The sequence below is a fragment of the Mastigoproctus giganteus genome, chromosome 4 (genome assembly GCF_048544385.1).
Source record: "Mastigoproctus giganteus isolate SK-2022 chromosome 4, ASM4854438v1, whole genome shotgun sequence".
NCBI lineage: Eukaryota > Metazoa > Arthropoda > Arachnida > Uropygi > Thelyphonidae > Mastigoproctus > Mastigoproctus giganteus.
The window spans coordinates 46,789,625-46,815,580 of record NC_143578.1 but is presented as its reverse complement, the minus strand read 5'-3'; the positions used below and the strand labels follow the sequence as shown (position 1 = coordinate 46,815,580).

General features: G+C 36.8%; 1 protein-coding gene across 4 annotated transcripts in view; it reads left to right on the top strand.

Moving 5' to 3' along the window:
* Window positions 1-25,956, top strand: part of LOC150086693 (protein turtle-like) — a 1,103,226-nt gene that overhangs the window by 760,717 nt on the left and 316,553 nt on the right. For all 4 annotated transcript variants that reach the window (XM_090372696.1, XM_090372694.1, XM_090372697.1 and 1 more), the window contains one exon: window positions 22,715-22,777. In XM_090372696.1, coding sequence (XP_090228822.1) covers window positions 22,715-22,777 — 63 coding nt within the window. The remainder of the gene's footprint in view (window positions 1-22,714; window positions 22,778-25,956) is intronic.

Genomic DNA, 25,956 nt, shown 5'->3' with positions numbered 1-25,956 from the left:
TTTTGGAGTATGATGCATCACCTTTGAGTGTTGTAACACCCACTTTTGAAGATCTGGTTTAGAGCATACACTAGCATGCCTGCTAGGCTGTTAATTTGCATAATTGTTAAATGAGGTTTACCATATTTCAAAAAATAAATTTATAATGCTGTAATCAATATCAACTTGTAAATTACATCAAAAGACTTATGTTATCCTCCATGATCATTTTCGATTTTGTTATTTAATTTAACTAGTGTTTTTAATCCTGAATTTTAAAGGGTCTAGGAAAAAGGAATAGCAATTTTAATTATAAGAGAATTTTTTTTTTCTTTTGATAACTACTTCCCACTAAGTGGAAAGTCTCAGTCTAATGAGAAGTTACTCACAGACAGCATTCATGCATGCATCTATTATTTGTCAGTAATAGATGCATTCATGCATGCATCTATTATTGACAAATGTGATACTTAATAGCAGATTATTTTTAAGTGATGCATTATCAGCTACCATTGAAGATCATACCATTAACATCATAATTAGACTAATGCTGATATTATGATACAGGTCCTGAGGAAACTAAAAAAAGACTGTTTTATAAATACAGTAACCTTATGAATAAAAAAAAACCACACTAACTTTACCTCTTACCCTGTTAGGTAATCGTAGTTTCATCCTTACCTGCTTTTACACCATATCCTTCTTTCATGCTGATTGACCATTTAAAATCATATCATGTAAAATATATTTTTTTTATTATCTGCCCATTATTATGGATTTTTAAACGACTTTGGTAGATTATTTATCAGCATTGTTTTAAACTTTTCGCTTTAAATTCTTATGTTTTTATGCTTTTGCATACAACCAACTTTAAAGAGATAAGTTTTATCACAGCACACTTTTACTAAGTGTACTAAGTTTGGAGGGGGGTCTAGGTTCAAATCATGTCATAGACTTGAGGAATTTTTAAAAGCCTCTTCAGTTAGAATTGTAGTTAGTCAATGGCAGGAAAAAGGAGGAGTCTTTTTACCCATAAGTTATTCCAGGCTTTTCGGCCCACACAACATGCAAATCAGCTTGTCAGTGCACACTTGTACAGACATGATGCACAGTGCAATATGGTCTTAGATGCTAATGTGGTATATAAATCATAATAAGAACAAATAATGGCCAGCAAAAAAAAGATAACTCCTTTTTAGAACGCTGCATGATTAAAATATATAATTTTCTTCAAATGTTTTTTAACTAACATTAATAAAAAATCTCAAAATAAAGATTGGTAAAAAGGAATTAAACAACTCGATATTATACTGCATTACTAGTCCTTACAGCCATTGCTGTAAAGACAACTTTAAAATAAAATATTACTAAGAACAATATTTATTTTAGACCAAAAAAGTTCAAAAAGTTTATTTGATAGTGTTCATGATATTAGCTTTGTGTACTTTTTGTTTGTCTTCTGATATTTTCTTATAAAGTCTATGATATTGGGCAGGTGCAGTGCTTTAATAGCCTCAGCCTTCTTGTGTCTCCAGCCAATTTAATAAAACCAACTTCGAGCACTTCCAGTCCTGAACAATCACATGCCATTGGTTGATACCTGGTTATTCACAATTGAAGTCATCGCAATTATCAAATCACACAGTAGTGTATAATTCCATCATGATGTGTTATGGTACAAAGATGTTTAAAGTATGTTGAAATTTTATTACTTGATCAGAGTAATTGTTGAATCTCATTGTACTTAAAATTCATAAGTAAATATAAAGTTCATAATTTTTTTTGTAATCCATATCCATCTATTTGGATATGGTATAATGTATCTAATAGTAATAAGCCTTCACTATCATAAATTTTTACGTGATTTTTCACTGCTTGGCTTCTTCATTCTGAATTTAATGAAAAAAAATATATATAGCATTCTGTTCCTCTACTAAATTTAGATTTCTATAAATTTTAGTTGCTATTGCTTTAATAAAACATTTTGAGATTGTAGAAAATAATTTTATTCAAAGGTGTGCAAACATAAAGTTGAATTCAAATTTAACTCATATGTACTGTATAAAATAAAACTTCTCATATAGTATAATTATTTTAAGGCAATTGTTAGGAATGTCAGTCATTATGGTAATAATCTATTGAGATCAGAACTAAAATAATATGAAGAGCTTGGTATGCTGTTAGTCCTAGTATAATTTTGATACTGTCTTTCTCTGAAGAATTTTATGTTCCCAATCATATAGAGATACTTGGGGTATCTCTGCATATGCTGTTAAAAGTATTTTTTTTGAGAAAAGTTTGATAATGCTGATGGCTGAGTAGCTATGAAAGAAATCACCTCCTGTAATATGAAGAATAAGTGTTGATTAGCTGATGCCTAGTTATCATGCTAGTATATGATTATTGCACCTTGTGTACACAGATTTCTAAAATAAAATTTGTGAAACTAGATTTTGTATATTATCCTATTATCAAGTAGGAGTGCTCATTTCACGTTTGTTCCCTAAAATATGAACTATAATTACAGTGTAACACTAAGATTAAGGTAGCTAAATGATGCCAGCAGACTTAATTAATGAACATGAGGTTGACTTTATGCATCTAAAGAAACTAATATATCAGTATATGACAAAAACACAAAGTAAAATTACAAGAAAAAATTTGTGAAGTTTTCTAATACCTTTTAATAACTAGAGACATTCAAGACCTGTTTTATTAAGGTTAATTTTTACACATGTTCATAACTATGTGAATATCTATTGCTTGATGTGATAATACATATCAATTTTTTTCTTTTTCCTTGAAAGCTTAATAGTTGTTATGATGGCAGAGGCTTTATCCTCAATGACATATAGTTTGGTTATTCTGCAATCAAGTGTTAGAAGTAAACATTGAAACAAGAAGATTAAGTCACTAACTTCTTTCAATAACAAAATTAATATTAATTAAAAATTAAAACCTCATAAGCTGTTATAATAATTGTTTAATAGTGTAGTGTCTTGGACATCTCTTTTTAAATATAAACTTTTGTCTTAAATCTCATTGAATTAATATTTTTATCTTAGTATACTTTATGCTAGTATTTTAGCATAAAGTATATACAGTGTATAATTAAGAAAACTGGCATTATTTTAAGTTGCATTATAACTCATATATTACAGTCACTCTTCCTCAAAAATCACCCTTCTTCAGAAATGATAGAGAAATACTGGTATACAATCAATTTTGAAAATTCATTATAAACCTTGAACCAATGCTGTTGTTGACTTTTATTTTACAAAAGGCCTTTATTAATAAAAGGTTAATTTCAGCCATTTATTTCTGATAAAAGTTATCAGAAAAAACATTACTTTTATTATTAATTTTTTATTTAATTTGATTTTGAAAATATCAAATAATTTCCTAGTTTGCTTTAATGCACTGACTTTAAAAATCATCAATATTTTGTTCAGTTAAAAAAATTCTACTTCCTTCATTATGAATGTTCAGGATCAATATTCTTTCTTGATTTTTGCGTAATAGACATAATTGAAAACTAACTAGGCTTTCTTAATCTTTTCATACAATTCTTCACCTTTTCCTTTCTCAATACATTGGAAGTTTAAATGTTGAAAGAATTACAGTAAATTTAGTGCTGTTCAGTAGCTTGTAACTTTTTGATATAGCCAACTTAGTGAAATGAACTTAGTAAAACATAAATTTGAAAAATATAAATTAAAAAAAAATATATATATATATATATAAATTTGAAAAATATAAATTAAAAAAAAAAAAATATATATATATATAAATTTGAAAAATATAAATAAAAAAAAATTATATATATATATAAATTTGAAAAATATAAATTAGTGAATTTGAAACAAATTACACAATTTGATGTATGTATAAATATCTTGTATCTATCTTTGATATACAATAGACTCTCAATTTTCTGGGATATATGGTAGAAAAATATTCCCGGATAATCGATTTCCCGGTTAATCCAAAAATGCAGTAAGTGTCCGACATACGTAAGTGATACGTACATTCCAGGGCTTGTTACATAAATCGAGTTTCACGTAACTCAGGAATGACTAATAAAATATTGCTACTATATCCCCGATCTCCCAAAATTACAATAACCACATAATATCCTCAGAATAATGAAGAAAAATAGTTATATATTTTTAATTAGTTCAATTAAAAACTTTATCTGGGGACAGCGGTGAAGTAGCCGGAGTGGCACATAAGAAAAGAAAAAACGCATGTTATTGAACTGTAAAAACTGATATGTATTTAATAGCCTTGGTTATTATTATAGTTGACCTTCATTGTTGCTAACCGCTTCTCGTATTGTCTTTCTCCTTTGTGTTCACCATAACCACTGACAAATCTGAATTCTGCGCACTACATTAGCATTAGCATTAGTAGAGGCATATGATTCAAGAAAGCAAACTTATGCAGCATCGGCCAAAAAAAAAAACCGCTCCCATTTCACTCCTCCATTCGTTCCAAATACATGTCCCGCTCAGCCTTAAATTTATTTAGGCTATCAACTTCCACAACAAAGGATGGAAGTCTGTTCCACCAACCAACTACCCGCTGGCTAAAGGCAAACTTCCACACATCTATCCTACATCTGTCTTTCCTCAATTTAAATTTATACCCTCTCAGGTGATTATTCTGAGCAAGAGGAAGAATCCTATCAGCACTGAGCATGCTCAAACCATTCAAGGCTTTATACACCTCAGTCAGATCACCTCACATGTGCCTAGTCTCCAGACACTGTAATTTGCAAAATTTAAGCCTTTCTTCATAAGAGTTTCATTTGTTTTTTTCCTTTGTTCCATTCACTAATCTAGTTCCTTTGTTCCTTTGTTTTTCCTTTGTTCCATTCACTAATCTAGTTGCCCTTCTCTGTACTCGTTCCAACAGCTCTACATCCTTCTTAAAGTGAGGCCTCCAGACCTGTATACAGTACTCAAGGTGTCGCCTGACCATTGCCTTATACAAGGGGATAATCACCTCCTTATCCCTGCTAGAAAAATTCCTGTATATCATTGACAAGACACTATGAGCTATTGCAGACCTCTGCACTGCTCAGAAAACTTCATATCTGCCTGTACAATTACCCCCAGATCCTTTTCGTTCTCTACCACTGTCAGTGTAGTACCACAGAGTTGATACGTCACTCTGGGGTTACTGCTTCCCACATGTAATACTTTTCATTTCTCAATGTTAAACTTCATTTGCCAACTCTCAGCCCATCTGCTCAACTTTTCGAGATCCTGTTGCAGCAACATACTGTCATTAGTGTCCTTAACAACCCTGCCAACCTTCGTATCGTCTGCAAACTTGGACATTAAGCTTGATATACCATCATCAACATCATTTATAAATACAGAAAAAAACAATGGACCCAATACTGAGCCCTGAGGGACTCCACTAATAACATTAGTCCACGATGAGCAGTGTCCATTGATTCAAATACAGTGGATTCCAGTTATTTGGGCCACCGGTTAATCGGGGCAGCCGTTTATTTGGGGCGAATCTTAAAAAACAGAGCCCAATCGAGAAAATAGCCAGGGTTTACTTCGCTTAATTGGGACAACGTGCCGGTTAATCGGGGCAAGAGATTGCAGCACTGGAGATTACCCTGCGATTGTCTCTGACCGTACCACATGGTTCGGTTGGATTTCTGGAGGTCACAACCATAAAACAATAAAAACAATTATCAGTCACCTGTTTATTGGGCTTTTTTTCTGTTAGTGCTATCTATCATAAACGGATAGTAAACTCGATCTTATTGAATTTGCGATAATATCGAAAGCTGGAATTCTGTGGATCATTATGGCGAAATGTGTTTACACTTCTACTCCGTTCTCACTTGCGCGTATTGTGTTACTTGAAATTTGTGTGTGCTGTGTTCTTTGTTATTGATTGCTTATCTTTTTACTGTTTTAAATTTTAACCCTCACCCACAAATATCAGTGAACAGAAATGTCAAATAGTTAGTATGTACATATTACAGTACATATTAATTATTCCTATTATCATGTATATTCTTCTGATTGTCACCTATCATTTAATTTTTTAATTCGTAAAGTAATAAAGGGTAAATTTGTGCTTAATATTTCTTTACTTTTATAGCCACTGGATAATGTTCTTCCTATTTCGCTAGGCGCCTTGGTAGCCAGGTCGGAAGGAGCAACAGTGCGTAGCATACGCTTCTGGATTAGACCGGGGTTCGAGAGTGTCACCACCAAATACGGAGGATGCGGAAAGGTCAGGGAATGGCCACCGCATATATCCTAGAGCAATATGGCCTTAGTTGCTAATGCTCCTAAAAACTAAATAACAAACTAACAAACTATTTTCACTAATTAGAATCTCTGTTTAATAGAATTAAAATTCAATTCACAAACGTGATCACAATCACCGGCGCTTACTACACATCATATATTGAACGGTGCTTTACTACTGTGAGTCCATCGTAACGTGATTTGATTGTACAGTGAACTAATTGTAAAGCGAGGGTCCATTGTTTTTTTAACTTTTTTTTATGTGAAACTTTGGATAATTGGGGAAGCCGCTTAATCAAGCCAAAATGCCCTAGTCCCAATGTGTCCCAAATAACCGGAATCGACTGTATATGATATCAAAGTTATTCACTGCATCCAGTTCCTCTGTGACTACATCATAGTATCCAATTAAATTTGTCAGGCAAGACTTTCCCTTAAAAAATCCATGTTGTGTCCAAGCTATAACTGAAGTCTTGTCTAGATGATCCTGCAGTGCTTCTTTAACCAGTGCCTCCATCAATTTTCCTTGAACAGAAGTTAAACTAACAGTCTCTAATTACCTGTGTCTCCCTTTGATCCTCCTTTGTGGATTGGGGACACATTTGCATATCTCCAGTCCATGGGTACCTCCCCTAAGTCCAGAGAAGCTCTCATAATTATGGGTAAGGGTTTCCTTACTTCCTTTGCCACCTCCTTTAATATAACTGGATAGATCCCATCCACTCCGGGTGCCTTTTTTATGTTTATCTTCAACAATTTCTCCTTCATTTTCCTCTCAGTTATTACAAAATCATCTAGCTCAGTTCCAGAGTTTAACTCACCTCTGGCATTCCCCTCCCTGAATAACTCCTCATGGGTGAATGTACATGCAAAATACTCATTTAGTTTGTTAGCCACCTGAGCAGGATTATCAACAGTTGAACCATCAATATCCAGTGGACCAATCTGATTCATCCCTTTCCTTCTAGAGAGGCACCTCCATAGCCAGGTGGGAAGGAGCGGCAGTGCATAGCACACGTTTCTTGATTAGACCAGGGTTCGAGCCCGTCACCACAAAATATGGAGGATGCGGAAAGGTCAGGGAATGACCACCGCACATCCCGGAACAATATGGCCTTAGTTGCTAATGCTCCTAAAACCAAAAAAAAAACCATTCCTTCTAGAGTTTACATAGGTAAAGAACTCTTTGATCCTTTGCCAAGGATTTTTCATAATCTGCCTTTGCTTGCCTAATCTCCTTTGTGACTTCATTACAGATCAGCTTATATCTATCATAAGCTTCCATGTCACCCATTAATTCATATGTATCCCATGCATTTTTCTTCTCTGCCATATCATTAGTTCATCTGACATTCATTTAGGCCTAAACTTTAACAATATTTCTTAGTTGGTATGTAAAGCCTAATAGCTTCCAAGATTAATTCTTTGAATGCTTCCCATTTTAAATTTGCTGTTGGTAACATCATCAGTTGGTCCCACCGTATAGAATTTAAATACTGTCTCAGACCACCATAGTCGCCTTAACGAAAGCAAAAACCCTTCCCTTTACCCCTGATGGTAATTACCTCTTTTAGTAAATCCCACTTCAGCACACTGTGATGACTGCCACCTAGTGGTTCCTTTATCTGCAGATTCTTAATGCATGAAGAATCACTACTGATAATCAGATCAAGTGTATTACACTTGATCTGATTATCAGTAGAATTATTTGTTTATTTGTTTGTTTGTGATTTGGTTTTTAGGAGCATTAGCAACTAAGGCCATATTGCTCCGCGATATGCAGTGGTCATTCCCAGACCTTTCCGCATCCTCCGTATTTGGTGGTGATGGGCACGAACCCCGGTTTAATCAAGAAGCGTGTGCTACGCACTGCTGCTCCTTCCCACCTAGCTACGGAGGCGCCCTCAGTAGAATTGTAGACACATTCAAATTCAACCCTAATTCACGGCTTTTTTTCAACAGTGACTTGTACTTGTTAAGTTATTCCGCCGGTCTCCTACTCTTAATATCATTAGTGCCAACATGTACAACAATATCACCTTTTGCGCCCTTAAAAGATGATATCCGCTCTACGTCATCAACCTTTGCCCCTGGCAGACATACCCTGGTCTTGTTCCACCTATCCTTTTTACATACTATGTTTCTTGTTTCCCTGACAATAGAGTTCTAGTTCTACTAGTTCCTGTGGGACCAGCGCATTCTGCCTTGGGGGTTGCTGCTGTGTTGCGTGATGACCAAGTGCAAGCTCTGGCGTTGATGTGGGCAGCTGAGAGCTTTTTTTTTTCTTCCTGACAATAGAGTCACATGTTATTAATGTTTGGCCATTTTCATACATCCTTATTATTTTAATTTTCTGAACCAACTCATCGCCTTCCTTTTCTTGATAGATTTACTAGTACTGCTGTCGCTTATTCTCTTCATTGGCATTGTGATAACGGTCAAAATGAAAATTTTCTGTAAAAAACTTCACAGGGTTAAGGTGAAAACTCACTATTATCACTCCCCACGAGATCACATTTTACTAAAGCACATTTCTGGAGGTCACTGCCATAAAACAATAAAAACAATTTGCACTTTCTGGTTTATTGGGCTTTTCTGTTAGGGCAATTAATTATAAACGGTTAGTAAACTCGATCTTATTGCATTTGCGCTAATACTGATAGCTGGAATTCTGTGGGTTTTTTTACATTATTATAGTTATTATGAATCAGAGCTGTAATACTCAATACGTTCTACGTTAATAATAATATTTGTAAAATAATAAGAGGAGTTTAGTTTGAGGTAAACTCCTCTTATTATTTTACAAACATTATTATAGTGAAATGTGTGTCCCCCTTCAGTGAAATCTTCAGTCATATAAAAAATATATAAATAACATAACATAAGTCCAAAGCTACATAAGTCGGAGATTTACTGTATCGAAAAATGTTCAGCAACCTACGTAAAACATATGGCGATAGATAAAAAATGAAAAAACTTACCAAGCACTACTTGAGTGTCTGATATGATGCTTCCCTTTATTTTTCACAATGTCACATTTGGTTTGGTCACCAACATTATAATGGTTCTTTAGAAATTTAACGGATACACCGTTTTTCAAACTTTTCAATAATTTCAAGTTTTTGTTTAATTGAAAGCACAACTCTTGCATTTACCCATCATTTTCACGATTTCTAAAAAAAAAGTTAGAAATATATAGTTACTATAAAAAAAAAAATTCTGACATACATAACAAAACAAAATTTGCCCTTTTGCGGTGCAACAGAAGACAACAATCGGCACAATGCGCTAAACAAACTAAACAATTGGTCTCTCTCTCTCTTTTTTTTTTTTTTTTTTTTTTTTTTTTGAGTGACAGTGTGAAGACAGCAGGGGTTGCAAGATAATAGGTACTCTAATCTCCCAATGATGACTTATAATGCTGCTTCTTGTCATTTTTATTTACTTACGACATGCAAAGCATCTGTTTATACCTATTATATTTATTACTTGAATTTTATGATTTATAATTTTTTTTTTTTTTTTTATTTGGATTTGTGAAGTGTCCCAGTTAATCTGATTCCCAGTAAATCAAGAGTCTGCTGTATGTATAAATTACACCAGGTCCTTTTCATTCTCCACTACACTAAGTGCAATACCACTCAGGGTAGTGGAGAATTGGTACGTTACTCTGGAATTACTCCTACCCATATACAGTACTTTACATTTGTCAATGTTAAACTTCAGTTGCCATTTCTCAGCCCATCTGCCCAACTATTCTAGATCCTGTTGCAGTAGCACACTGCCATTACTGTCATTAACAACCATGCCAACTTTTGTATTATGTGCAAACTTAGATATTAAGCCTGATATACCTTCATCGATATCATTGATAAATATACAAAACAACAGTGGGCCCAACACCGAACCCTGGGGGACTCCACTAATAAGTTAGTCCATGAAGAGCAGCATCCATTGATTACCACTCTCTGTCTTCTCCCACTCAACCATCCTCTTATCCAAAGGAGTAACTTTGGAGTAACGAGGAGCTCGTCTGCACTGCTCAGAGAGCAGTGCAGACGAGCTGCAAGAGTAGCTCATGGTGTCTTGTCAATGATATACAGGAATTTTTCTAGCAGGGATAAGGAGGTGATTATTCCCTTGTATAAGGCAATGGTTAGGCCACATCTTGAGTACTGTATACAGGTCTGGAGGCCTCATTTCAAGAAGGATGTAGAGCTGCTGGAACGGGTACAGAGAAGGGCAACAAGATTAGTGAATGGAACAAAGGGTTGCTCTTATGAAGAAAGGCTTAAGTTTTGCAAATTACAGAGTCTGGAGACTAGGCACCGGCGAGGTGATCTGATAGAGGTGTATAAGGCTTTGAATGGTTTGAGCATGCTCAATGCCAATGGGATTCTTCATCTTGCTCAGAATAATCACCTCAGAGGGCATAAATTCAAATTGAGGAAGGACGGATGTCGGATAGATGTGCGGAAATTTGCCTTTGGCCAGCGGGTGGTTGGTTGGTGGAACCGACTTCCATCACTTGTTGTTGAAGTTGATAGCCTAAACAAATTTAAAGCTCAACTGGACAGGTATTTCGAACGAACGGAGGGGTGAAATGGGAGTGGGGTTTCTTTTTTTTTTTTTTTTTTTTTTTTTCGGCTGATGCTGAATAAGCTTGCTTTCTTGCATCATATGCCTCTACTAATGCTAATGCTAATGCTAACTTTCCCTTAATGCCATACTGCTCCAAGTTGTATAGTAGTCTTCCATGTGCAACAGTATCAAAAGCTTTCCTAAAATCCTGCATATGGATAACAGTAACCCCAGAGCAACATACCAACTGTGTGGTACTACACCCAGGGTAGTGGAGAATGAAAAGTACCTGGAGTAATTGTGCAGTCATATATGAAGTTTTTTTGCAGTGCAAACAGGCTGTAAGTAGTAGTAGTAGTAGTGGCATGTGATGCAAGAAAGCAAGTGTATGAGCTAATTTAATTTTAATCATATGAGTAATTTTTTTTGTTTTGTAAATTTAAAAAAAAAAAAAATTTACAAAACAAATCCCTCTAAATGTTTGTCCAGTTCCTCCTTAAATTTATTTAACCTATCAACTTCCACAATGACAGATGGAAGTTTGTTCCAGCAATTAACCACCCACTGGCTAAAGGCAAATTTCTGCACATCTATTCTACATCTGTCTTTCCTTAATTTGAATTTATGCCCCTTTCGGTTTGTAATCTGAACAAGTGGAAGAATCCCATCAGAATTCAGTGTGCTCAACCCATTCAAGGCCCTATACACCTCAATCAGATCACCGCGCAGGTGCCTATTCTCCAGCCACTGCAATTTGCAGAACTTAAGCCTCTCTTAGTAAGAAGATCCCTTCATTCCCCTCACCAATCTTGTTGCCCTTCTCTGTACACTCAAGCAAATATACATCCTTCCTAAAATGAGGCCTCCAGACCTGTATGCAGTACTCAAGGCGTGGCCTGACCATTACCTTATGCAGAGGGACAATCACCTCCTTTCCCCTGCTAGCAAAATTTCTACATATCATTGACAAAACCCCATGACCTGCCCCGGCAGCCTGTCTGCATTGCTCAGAAAACTTCATATCTGACTGCACAATTACTCCCAGGTCTTTTTCATTTTCTAAGACCTTGAGTGTAGCACCACACAGTTGGTACGTTTCTGTGGGGTTGCTTCTACCCATATGCAGTACTTTGCATTTGTCAAGGTTAAACTTCAGCTGCCAATTCTTAGCCCATCTGCCCAAATTATCTAGATCCTGTTGCAGTAGCACACTGCCATTACTGTCATTAACAACCCTGCCAACCTTTGTACCATCTGCAAACTTCGACACTAAGCCTGATATACCTTCATCAATATCATTGATAAATATAAAAAACAACAGTGGACCCAACACCAAACCCTGTGGGACTCCACTAATGACATTAGTCCATGAACAGCAGCACCCACTGATTACCACCCTCTGTCTTCTCCCACTCAACCATCCTTTTATCCATTGTAGCAGTTTACCCTTAATACCATTCTGCTCCAATTTGTACAGTAGTCTTCCATGTGCAACAGTGTCAAAAGCTTTCCTGAAATCCAAGTATATGATATCGAAATTATATTTTGCATCCAGTTCCTTTGTAACCACATCGTGGTATCCAATCAAATTTCTCAGACAAGACTTTCCCTTAACAAACCCATGCTGTGTTTGAATTATTGCTGCAGTCTTGTCTAGATGATCCTGCAATGCATCTTTAACCAGTGACTCCATGAAAAGACACCATAAGAGTAGCTCATGGTGTCTTGTCAATGATATACAGGAATTTTGCTAGCAGGGATAAGCAGGTGATTGTCCCCTTGTACAAGGCAATGGTCACGCCACATTTTGAGTACTGCATATAGGTCTGAAGGCCTCATTTTAAGAAAGATGTAGAGCTGCTGGAATGAGTACAGAGAAGGGCACCAAGATTGTTGGGTGGACAAATGATTGCTGTTACTATGAAAGACTTAAGTTCTGCAAATTGCAGCATCTGGAGACTAGGCACCTGTGAGGTGATCTAATTGAGGTGTATAAGGCCTTGAATGGTTTGAGCAAGGTTAACGTTGATGGGATTCTTCTGCTGGCTCAGATTACTCACCTGAGGGAACATATATTCCAATTGAGGGAAGACAATTGTAGAATAGATATGCAGAAATTTGCTTTTAGCCATCGGGTGGTTGATAGTAGGAACAAACTTTCATCTGTCATAGTGGAGGTCGACAACTTAAATAAGTTCAAGGCAGAACTAGACAAGCATTTGGAGTGAATGAACAGGTGAAATGGGAAGGGGTTTTTTTTAATTTTATTTTTTTAAATTAACATTTTTTTATATTTTTTATTTGGCTGATGGTTTCTTTAAGCTTGCTTTGTTGCATCATATGCCTCTACTAATGCTAATGCTAAACTAATCTGTTTCTACAGTTACTACAGTTGCTTACTGGTCTCAGAATACAACCATTAACAAGATACTGGCAAAACAAACTTTCCACCATGCAACAACTTACGTTGCTCTATAGTTAATCATGCATTTCAGCAGTGAAGTTTTATAAAAATTATTTTACTCATATTCATTATTATTATTATTATTATTATCAATTTATTTCTCTGTTGAAGAGACACCCCTGGGACAGCCATTGGCTAGAAGGGTGAGAGTTACATTCTAAGGTGTGAAGCAGACCCATGAGCAAAAGGTTACAAATTCCATGGGAAGTTCACCCTGAAAGGTTGAATACAGAATTTTGGAATACATGAGTAATTATGATTTTATAATAGAATATTTACATTTTTTTGGTATCTTTGAACATTATAGAATATTTAAAATTTTAACATCTTATGTTGGCATCTAGAATACCAAGAATATATATTTAAAAGGGATCAAAATTAAGTGCAGTTTTTGAGCCGAGTGGCTGTGCACTACAGCTATGGGAGACAATAGGGGTCAGCAAAGACTTGCTATCTGTAGACTTTTTCGTTACAGAGCTTTTCCGTTTCAATTCTTAGTTTATTGAAGAGTTCTATTGTGTTTGCTGGAAAAAAGTGACTTAGGCTGTCCAGGTTTTTTAAGTTGCTTTGAAGAGGATGTCTTGTTTCAGCAATACTGGTGGCTTCTCGACGAGAGTGAAACAAGCCGTCAATACTGGGAGCGTCTAATCTTCCTGTTAGCAGTTGGGCTAATGTGAAAATGTTTCTTGTGTTGATTGTCTGTTTCCAGGGAGGAATGCTGAGATTGGATAGTAGGATGGCTCTAGAGATAGTAAATGGGTGTTGTTGTTATTTGGTTTTTAGGAGCATTAGCAACTAAGGCTATACATTTGTATTGCTCCGGGGATATGCGGTGGTCATTCCCTGACCTTTCTGCATCCTCCATATTTGGTGGCTCATGGGCTCGAACCCCAGTCTAATCAAGAAGCGTGTGCTACGCACTGCTGCTCTTGCCCACCTGGCTATGGAGGTGCCTAGTAAATGGGTGATTCGAGATCCTGTTCAGCCATCTCAGGAGCCAGTATTCAATACTAAGGAAAGCTTTCAGGTTGCTCGGTGGGGCAGAGGACCAAATCTGTAAAGCATGCAGTGGGATGGGAAGTATACATTTCAAGATATACTTTTAAACAAGATCTGGGTTTCTAATGCCAATTAACTCCTGTTTGGCAGCCCAGAGCACTGCATATGTTTTAGCTTTGATGTAATCAAAGTGCTCGGAGAATGTTAGTCCCTCATCCCAGTTTAGGCCAAGGTCTACGTGCGATTTACCCTTTGGAACTTTGCATCCGCTTACCAGCATACAGATATTGTTTCTGCTCTTTTTCTTTGTAATTGTCATCCGGGCAGATTTACTTGGGTTTAAACGTAGTCCAATACAATCAAGGTAATGTATTCAGTTCATTTATTGTGTTATTGGCTTGTTCATTTGTTTGCATAACTTGTTGAAGATCTTGAGATTTGACGAAGAATTTCAGGTCATCAGCATATGTAATAAAGTTGTCTGTATGGGATGCAAAAAAAAAAAATGTGGCAAATAACAGTGAGAAGAGAATGCCTGCCTCCCTGTGGCACTCCCTGCGAAATGGAGTACTGGGCAATAAAATCATCATTATGGATTATGAGACGTCTTTCCTTCAGAATGCTACACAAAATCTTCAGGAGATTGCCTTGTATTTGGAAGTAGAAAGATAAAATTTGTTCCAGAGCCGTTATCGAGATATTGTCAAAAGCTGCGGATATGTCTAGGAAGATAATATCGAGCTGTTCCTTATTGTTGAGAGCTTTCTGCATCCGGAAAAGGGTCGCAAGGAGCTTTGTGATGGTTGATCTTCCAGATATGACAGAGTGCAGATGCAGAGAATGATGCTGAAGCAGTGTTGGGTGAGAGCTGAGGAAGGGTCTTCTCAAAAATTTTCAAGATGGTGCAACTTATGGCTATGAGTCTATAGTCTTTGGCATTTTTTGGATTCTTTATTTTGGGAATGGGCCTGACTATGTAGCTGTTCCATATACAGGGGAAGAGTACCTTATTGAATGATTTGATTGAAAGTGTGATGCAACACCTCAATAATGTAAGGGCTGCTGATTTTTGCCATGAAAAGAGGGAAGTTATTAGGACCAACAGTTGCTTTATTAGGAAGTTCATTTATGGCTTTCATGAGGTTTTCTTTGATAATTATGATGGTTGTTAGAGGTGTCTTTCTTAGTAAGTTTGAAACGGATTCTTCTTTTTCTACGATTCAGTGAAGGAGGTCAGTTATTCTCTTCCTGTTTTCTTCGGTTGCTAATTGGTTGGGTGCAGAAGGTTGTCCAAATGACTTCATGGACCATTCAGTAAAGACCTCGGCAGTCATGAGACCCTTTTTTCCTATTATCACGAACGATCCTTTTTCCTTGTTTGAGCTTTGATAGTACAGCTGTGTAATGTGCTTGTCTTTTCAGCTTTATAAAGTGAGCACTCTCTTTTTTGTACAGAATGTGATCATTAGGATGAACATTAGGATGACCTGTCTTCAGCCACTTCCTGTAAAGTCTTTGCTTTTTACGAAAGACATATTTTAACTGTGGATTAAACCAGTTTTTGGATTGCCCGGTTATCCTTATGACCTTTGATTCTCCTTCATAGGCAGTTTTTGTGAGCTTTAGGGCCAGTAGCTGGAGAGCTTCCTCTGCCGGCTTCTTGCTTAGTTCTTGCCATTTGTATTCTCGAAGTTCTTTGAGAATGATGTTTGTCGTGATGTATATTTTAACTGTGGATTAAACCAGTTTTTGGATTGCCCAGTTATCCTTATGACCTTTGATTCTCCTTCATAGGCAATTTTTGTGAGCTTTAGGGCCAGTAGCTGGAGAGCTTCCTCTGCCGGCTTCTTGCTTAGTTCTTGCCATTTGTATTCTCGAAGTTCTTCGAGAATGATGTTTATCGTGATGTATTTTAAAGAAAAGGTCGTTCTGTGCATGCCGTTAAAATTTCTGCCGTCCCTGTGATTGGTTTCAGCAACATTGGGTGTGGTCTCTACAGCTATGGGATTGTGGTCTGACTTAAAGCAAAACAAGTTATCTGGTAATCTAATGCTGAGTGTATTGTAATAGACAACATCTAACTCTTGATTCCCTCTAGTTGCTGGAGTAACCAGCTGTTTCATATTTAGTTGTGCAAGAACAGAGTCAAGATTTATTTTAGCGTCGGTATGTTTTCGAATCGGCATGTTAACATCTCCTAACAGGATCGTATCTACAGCTGGATTGAGGTTAACGGTAAGCCATGCAAGGAGTTAATTTCTTGAATCTCTGGTGTGTTAGGGAGGCAGGTATATAAGACAGATTTGTAATTTTAATTTTCCCATTGAAAAAGGTAGCACAGGTGGCTTCAAAATTATCTGATTTGGAGAGGTGTTCCTTTGTAGACTGATATTCATCTTTATACAGAATCACGATTCCTCCACCCCGTTTTTCAGTTCTTCCAGTGCCAACACATTTGTATCCAAGCGGATTAGCGAGAATGTTTAGTTGTCTGTTATTGCATAACCACGTTTCAACAAGGCAAATGTAGTCAAAGTCAGCCGTCATCATGCAGGTTTGTAGTGCGGGAAGCTTGTTGGAAATGCTTCGTACGTTCTGGAAAAAACACCGCAGGCCGCAAGTCCCCTGTCTCAGAGAAGGGGGAGGATTTGGTTGCTCCTGTGACATTTCAGAAGGGCTATTTGATCTTATCATCCATCTATCCCTGTATGGTTTGACCAGTGCCTTGCCAGCCAGTCCTGAAAATTCAGTAGCAATCCTTCAGCAGCCTCGTTGAGCTTGATTAAAACTAGTGACACCAAATTTTTATTTTTATAACATTAACATAAAAGATTATTATTATTAGTAGTAGTAGTAGCACATGATACAAAGCAAGCTTTTTTTTGTCTGCTGCCAAAAAAAAAAAAAAATCCCTTCAAATAATTTGTCTAGTTCTTTGAATTTATCCAAACTGCCTACTTCCACAACAGCAGATGGAAATTTGTTCCAACAAACAACCAGCTGCTGGCTGAAAGCACACCTCCACACATCTGACCTTCCTCATTATGAATTTATGTCCCTTAATGTGTGTATTCTGAACAAGAAGAAGAATTCTATCAGTGCTGAGCTTTTTCAATCCATTCAAAGCCATTAACACCTCAGCGAGATCACCCTGTGGGCACCTAGTCTTCAAACACTGCAGTTTGCAGAACTGAAGCCTGTCTTTGTAAGGCCACCCTTTCATTACCTTCACCAATGTCATTGCCCTTCTTTGCACCCATTCCAGCAGAGCAGATCTACATCCTTCCTATAATGAGGCCTCCACATCTGTATGCCATACTCCAGACGCGACCTAACCATTGCCTTATACAATGGGTTGATCACTTCCTTATTCCTGCTAGCCAAGTTCCTGTATATCATAGACAAAACCCCATGAGCTACCCTGGCAGCCTGTCTGCATTGCTTAGAGAACTTCATATCTGACTGCACAATTACTACCCTGAGTGTTTTACCACACAGTTGGTACATTAAAAAATTATACTAAAAAAGTTCCTAATTTTTTTTTAGATCTTGTTGCAGTAGCTTACCCTGATTACTATCATTAACCACTCTGTCAACCTTTGTATCATCTGAAAACTTAGACATTAAACCTGATATACCTTCATCAATATCATTAATACAGAAAACAACAATGGGCCCAGCACCAAACCCTGTGGAACTCCAATAATAACATTAATACATGAAATGTAAAAAAAGTAAAATGAAGTGTAGTGTTCATTAATAACCAATCTCTGTCCTTGCCCACTCAACCATTCCAATAATTAAGGCAAAGCTAAGTAATATTTGACAGGTGTTCTAAAATTATTCCAAAATGAGCATTTGCAACCTTTATACAACAGTTTTGGTAAACACGACAATTTTTGGTAAATTTGGTAAATTTTGGTAAATACAAAACCTTTTATAAACTGCAGGTGATCTACTTCATGATACGAAATGCACCCCCATATCATTTGGCTGGTAGGGAATTTCACTGTAGACACCATACAGTCTGGATGGTATTCTTCACCAGGTCTACGGTGAATCGTTTATCTCCCATCAGAACCATGCAGGTTGAATTTCTTCTCATCCAAGAAAATAACTGACTTCCACTGCTCAGGGGTCCATTTGACATGCTCCTTACACCAAATTAATCAGGCCTTTTTCATTTTTTGTGTGAGGAGGGGCTTCTTCTTAGGACAATGGGCTACAAGTCCATTTTTGAAGAGGTCTTCTGACTGTTACTGCACTTGCTACCACTCCTGTATGTTCTTCCCATTCTCTTTTCAGCTCCGACAAAGAAGCTTTACAGTTTTTAAGGCATAAGCACTTCAAAACGGCCCTGTTTTGGCATAGAGACTTGTTTGTGTCCGGTTCCTTTTTTCCTATCAGCAGAACCAGTATTCTTGAGTTTGGAAAGAAATCTACTCACTGTCGACTGATTACAAGACACTCTATAAGCAATATGACGGGAAGAACATCCTTCCTCGTGCAAAGCAACAATAGCACTCTTTCTTCGTGGAGTCAACTGCGCCTAACTCGCCATCCTGACACAAGCAAGGAATGACTGCAACTCTTGCAGAGTGTGCTTGTATAGCTGAAAGTAACATTTGATGCAATATTACGTCATCACCTATGCAAGTCAATCTTATCTGATGCAATTTGTAAGAAATATTGCCATATACTTATGTCATTCAGACAACAATTACAATTTTAAGGGGTGATGCACTTTCTTTGAACACCAATGTATTTCACCAAGATGGAACAGGATCCCATACTTGGCTATGAATCTATAGTCTTTGGCATTTTTTGGATTCTTTATTTTGGGAATGGGCCTGACTATGTAGCTGTTCCACATACAGGGGAAGAGTACCTTATTGAATGATTTGATTGAAAGTGTGATGCAACACCTCAATAATGTAAGGGCTGCTGATTTTTGCCATGAAAAGAGGGAAGTTATTAGGACCAACAGTTGCTTTATTAGGAAGTTCATTTATGGCTTTCATGAGGTTTCCTTTGATAATTGTGATGGTTGTTAGAGGTGTCTTTCTTAGTAAGTTTGAAACGGATTCTTCTTTTGCTATGATTCGGTGAAGGAGGTCAGAATGGTGGTATAAAATTGAACTGGTTACCTCGATCATTTTGTGCATGTATATAACAGGCAGCTATGTTCACATAATTTTAATTATTGATTACCACAATAATTAAGATTATTGTGGTAATCACAATAATTTTAAAGCTTTCTCATTGTACAATGCCAATAACATCACTATTGTTGTACTCATCACTGTTGTCACATTTGTTACTGATGTTTTGGCATAAACTTTAATTTTATTCAAAGAGTGCATCATCTTCAAGACCGTCAGTGACATAACTGATTCCACATTTCTTAAAAGACATGCAACTTTCTCATGATTAACTGATTTCAACTAATTTTTCAACAATTTGCACACCTGTCAAATCATGAATTGATGTCCCTGTCCCATTGGTCCACTCCTCATTCATGAATGCTTCACAGAATTTTTTAATTGCGATGTCCAATGGCTGCAGTTGGTTAAGACCTCTGGAATTACAGCTAACTCCATATTTAATTCAACAGCGATTCTTTTCTTGCTTCTGTTATGTGTGGGCTATAAATGGTCATGCATAATAGAGGCAAGTAGCAAAATGAAAGAGCTGGCTGCCTTTTTTTTTTTTTTTTGAAGCCATCTGGATGATACTGGATGATCATACTGTTTCTACCCATGGCTAAAGGTAAAGACATCATTGTACGTAACAGGTATGCCATCAGACTGTAAGATACAGGAGAATTCTGAGCAGCATTTTCAGGAAAAAAAAAGTGCATCTTATGGTCCAGAAAACAGAGTATTTTTGCAAAGATTTGCAAAGGATCACATCTAGCATTAGCATTAGCATTAGTAGAGGCATATGATGCAAGAAAGCAAGCTTATTCAGCATCAGCCAAAAAAAAAAAAAAAAAAAAAAAAAAACAACCACTACTCCCATTTCACCCCTCCATTCGTTCGAAATACCTGTCCAGCTGAGCCTTAGATTTGTTTAGGCTATCAACTTCAACAACAAGCGATGGAAGTCTATTCCACAAACCAACTGCCCGCTGGCTAAAGGCAAATTTCCGCACATCTATCCGACATCCGTCCTTCCTCAATTTGAATTTATGCCCTCTCAGGTGATTATTCTGAGCAAGAGGAAGAATCCCATCGGCATTGAGCATGCTCAAGCCATTCAAAGCCTTATACACCTCTATCAGATCACCTCGCCGATGCCTAGTCTCCAGGCTCTGTAATTTGCAAAACTTAAGCCTTTCTTCGTAAGAGCAACCCTTAGTTCCATTCACTAATCTTGTTGCCCTTCTCTGTACTCGTCCCAGCAGCTCTACATCCTTCTTGAAATGAGGCCTCCAGACCTGTATACAGTACTCAAGGTGTGGCCTGACCAATGCCTTATACAAGGGAATAATCACATCCCTGTCCCTGCTAGAAAAATTCCTGTATATCATTGACAAGACACCATGAGCTACTCTTGCAGCTCGTCTGCACTGCTCAGAGAACTTCATATCTGCCTGCACAATTACCCCCAGGTCCTTTTCATTCTCTACCACTGTCAGCGTAGTACCACAGAGTTGATACGTTGATCTGGTATTACTGTTTCCCATATGTAGTACTTTACATTTGTCAATGTTAAACTTCATTTGCCACCTCTCAGCCCATCTGCTCAACCTTTCCAGATCCTGTTGCAGCAGCATAGTATCAGTAGTGTCCTTAACAACCCTGCCAACCTTTGTATCGTCTGCTAAAATAACTTGCATATGTTGTTGAAGATAATAAAATGTTCAAAATCTACGTTGGTATTATTATGATTATTTTGAAATTGGAAATATGTACATAACAGATCAAATGTTTTGTGGTATTTTCTTACCACTTTTTCAGTTTGTTTGTTTGTTTGTTATTTGGTTTTTAGGAGCATTAGCAACTAAGGCCATATTGCTCCGGGATATGCGGTGGTCATTCCCTGGCCTTTCCGCATCCTCCATATTTGGTGGTGACGGGCTCGAACCTCGGTCTAATCAAGAAGAGTGTGCTATGCACTGCTGCTCCTTCCCACCTGGCTACGGAGGCGCCACTTTTTCAGTAACAGCTATGTTTGCAGTATCACTGTCAGTTATCCGAAATGACCTTTTTGATCAGCCCGTAGCTCCACTATCCAACAAAAATTCTGGCCAAGCATGGACTACCATCCAATTACATGCCAACAACTTTCACTAGATGAAGTCACAATACAAAGAAACTACACCGTCATTGCAGCTTCATCATTCATTAGTATCCAGTTTTGTTCATTAGTTGCTAACAAGGAATAGTAGCAAATGCATTAAAGGTCTGTTCAAAAAGTAACCAGATTATGCCCATTGTTCAAGATCGAGACATCCTTGGTAAGACAACCCTTCCCCCCCCTTGCTAATTATACATCAGACCTGTGTGCAGTACTCAAGATGTAACCTAACCGTCACCTTGTTTCTTTGTTTTTTTTTGGTATTTGTTTGCGCATCGGCTTCTGTGGCCATAATGCACCTCCCAAGGTTTTTGCAGTACTTTGATCCAAGCCCGAGGCGGGATTCGAACCTGCAACCTTTGGGTTGCCAGGCAGGCACTTTATCCACCTGGCTAGCTCGGTCAGCCCATCACCTTGTACAACGGGATAATCACCTCCTTATCCCTGCTAGCAGAATTCCTGTATATCATTAACAAAACCCCATGAGCTGCCCTGGCTGCCTGTCTACACTGCTCATAGAACTTCATATCTGACTGCACAATTATCCTAGGTCTTTTTCATTTTCCACTATCCTAAGTACATTAACCTTGGATTACTGCTACTCATATTCGGTATCTTGTATTTATCACTGTTAAACTTTAGCTGCCATTTCTCAGCACATCTACCTAATTTTTCCAGGCCTTGTTGCAGTAGCTTACCTTGATTACTGTCATTAACCATCCTGCAAACCTTGTCAAACATAGACATTAAGCCAGATATACCTCCATCAATATCATTATAAATTAATTAAAAGTTTGTTAATTGATAACTGATTAGCTCTGAATTTCTGATATTCACAAAAATGTAATGTACATGTCTTATTCTTTCAAACACAGTTAAATACAGTGCATCAAAAACACTCTGACTTTAAACACCAAACATGAATTACTGAATCAGTGGAATGTGCTATAAATGTTTAGTAAACATAAATATGCAGTAATGTTTATTGAAGCAATACCCCCTCTCCCTCATATAGTGTGATTTATCAGGATATTCAGTCTTGATACTTTTTGATAAGCCATCATATACTCTGATGTACTTAATATGATTTATTATTTTATTTTAGCTATGGAATATCCAATATCAACAACTTATTCCAATGGAGTAACAACAGTTGAAAAACCTGTAGGTAAGAATTCATTTCAGGCTTTAAATTTTACTTGATCACTCATTTACCTATTATTTGTCTAGATCAAGTTGTAATACTTGAAGATATTAATCCCCAAAGAGTGATGATGAAGATTATCATTACAGATGCAGAAACAAGAAGTACTCTTATACATTATAGAGTACTTCTTGTATTATAGAGCATTATTCGAATTAAAATTTTTACGTTTTTTATGTTGATTGTTTGTGCATCAAGTCAGTTTTCCATTCAGTTAATTATCACTTATGAAATTCTTTTGAAATCAACCACATGGGAAAGATTACTGTGCGTGCATGTGTGTGTGTGTAAGCCATGAACTTGTTGTTGTTGTTGTTGTTGTTTTGGTTTTTAGGAGCATTAGCAACTAAGGCCATATTGCTCTGGGAATACGCGGTGGTCATTCCCTTGACCTTTCCGCATCCTCCGTATTTGGTGGTGACGGGCTCGAACCCCGGTCTAATCAAGAAGCGTGTGCTACGCACTGCTGCTCCTTCCCACCTGGCTACGGAGGCGCCCATGAACTTGTTCTAGAAAGCACTTGATCTGAATTTCTTTATAGAAATAGGCATTCTAGACAGTGTTGGATTCTGCTAACAATCTGTGTATAATTCTGTCTTATACACACACAACAAACCAATTTGTTAAAAAAAAATAAAATAAATTGTATATAAAATTATATGCATGTAACATGTTTTCACATATAAAACCTGAAAACCATGAATTACTAAAATATATCTAATAGTTTTTTTGTAATGAAATTTACATTCTTCAGCCTAAAATAGTAAGAGTAATAGCCATATATTGCAAGGAAGCCATGGGCTTTTGCTGCACTGGCTAACCAAAAAAAAAAAAAAAAGCAGATAAAACACAAATTATTTTCTTCCCTCCTCATATAGATAACTATCCAATTGACCTTTGAATTTATTCACTGTCATCCTTAGCTACCTATGAACAGCACCCTGGTCCAGCAATCAATGACTCACTGGGTGAAAGAAAATTTCCTACAATCTACTCTAAACTTGTTCCCCTGTAATTTGAATTAATGCCCTCAAGCTGATCACTACTTCCGAATGGTTCCTGTATTTTAAGCCCTGTTATGGTCTAATTCATGAGTAGTAATGAGGTCAAGAATATTCTCATCCCTAGTATTTTCTCTAACACTGATACAAATAATCATCTAGTTTATTTAGAAAAAATTTTCCCCAAGGTAAGTTTCCCTCTAACTTATTCCAATCAATCTGGGGCAGATTAATTCACCTATAATCAGACACTCGCACTTGCTTGCCCATTCCATTTACATATAAAGACTCTCATCGTACCCTTCACAATCTCCAAGTCTGTAGATTACTCTCACCCTCATTATACTTTTTCTTCCAACTAAGTCACACCACAGATTCTGTGCTGGCAGACAACTTCAGATTCAGCAAAAGCTCTTTTTGCACTCAGGCTGCTTTTGATAAGAAGTACGACACCACCCCTTCTATCTTTCCTAAATACATTATACATTCCATAGCAGAACTTTGTATCCCCAATTTCCAGATGGCACCCTGTTTCTGTTGGCCCTATTATGCATTAGTTGTCCTAACCAGGAGTTCAAATTCAGCCATTTTATTGACAACACTTCTGACATTATGGTAGACTCAGTTAAGACTAAGTATTCTTCTGTAGTTACACCCTTTGAAGTTATTTAGGCTTGTTTCCCTATCTTTCTCATGCTGCTCATTTGAAACATTGCTATCATCAGAACACCTTGCCAACATCAGCTGTTGTGACAACAAACAAGAATTCTTGGGGCGAGTGCAAGCATTACTTTTACCAATATCATCAGATAAATGCAGACTTATATTACCCTTTTTCCCCCTAACTAGCAGTTTCCCTGAACCCTTAAGATATCTGAATGATACTAACAAAAATGCTTAACCATCTTTGTTCAAATGAATACTATCTCTACAAAATTGATTCTTTCTACCTACAAGTGCAGGCCATGCTGATAAAAATTTCCCCTCTAGAGTCTTGCAGATTCCCTCAAGGCTTTTTAGCACATAATCCCACCTGTCATGTCTGGGATTTATAAATACTTAACTAAATATAAAAATAAATTAACCTATGTGACTATATGAATTCAAACTATATATTAACTACAGTTTAGTATGTTAAATTAAAAACCCCTCAAAATTATTACAAAAACTAACCTGCTACAAAGTTCCGAAACGTGCAGCCACCATATACAATCAAGTGCAGCAATGTGCTGTACGTGTGCATTGGTTGATGTCAACCAACAAAATCAAATCATAGAGCTGAGAGCATAACATAACATAACATAACAGAAGTTGTTGAGGTGGCTATGAGAAATTGATGCTGTAGCACTTTGATTAAAGTCAGCCAAGGTGCATGTGTCCTTTTTCTAAAATGGTAACCAGTTTTCTAAGTAAACTCCATGGAAACACATTATTACTTTCTATTGTATGCCCATCACTGGTCAAGGCAATGAATGATTATATTATATTAATATATATTGAATATTGTAATGAATGTACATAACTTCTACTGGATGTATCCAAAACTTTAAAAAAAGGGTTCTTGGGAAAACCAAGCTGCCACCACAGATATCTTTTTCAAAAAAAAAAAAATTATATACAGATGCACTTAAGCATATTGGCAATATAAAAATATGATTTTTTTATATATGAGTAGTAAATAATCTTTTTTTTTTTTTTTTTTTCAAATGCAAATTTTTCATAAAAAAGAAGACTGCAGAAAAAAGATTTTCATAAATAAGAGTATTTATTTTGAAACACATAACTGCAACGATTTCATATTCAACTTTCTTTTTTGTTTGACTGCAAATGCATCTAAACGTACATTGATATGTGTATCAGAAATTGTAACTGCACAAATCACTTAACTTGTATAAGTGTATCAGGTACTTCTCTGTTAATACTTATATATGAGTGCTGATACAGATCTCTGTTGTTATTTGGTTTTTAGGAGCATTAGCAACTAAGGCCATATTGCTCTGGGGATATGCAGTGGTCATTCCCTGACCTTTCCGCATCCTCCGTATTTGGTGGTCACGGGCTCCAACCCCGGTCTAATCAAGAAGCGTGTGATACAGATCTCTGATAACACTTATACTACTTTTGGTGGAATTGCAAAAAAGA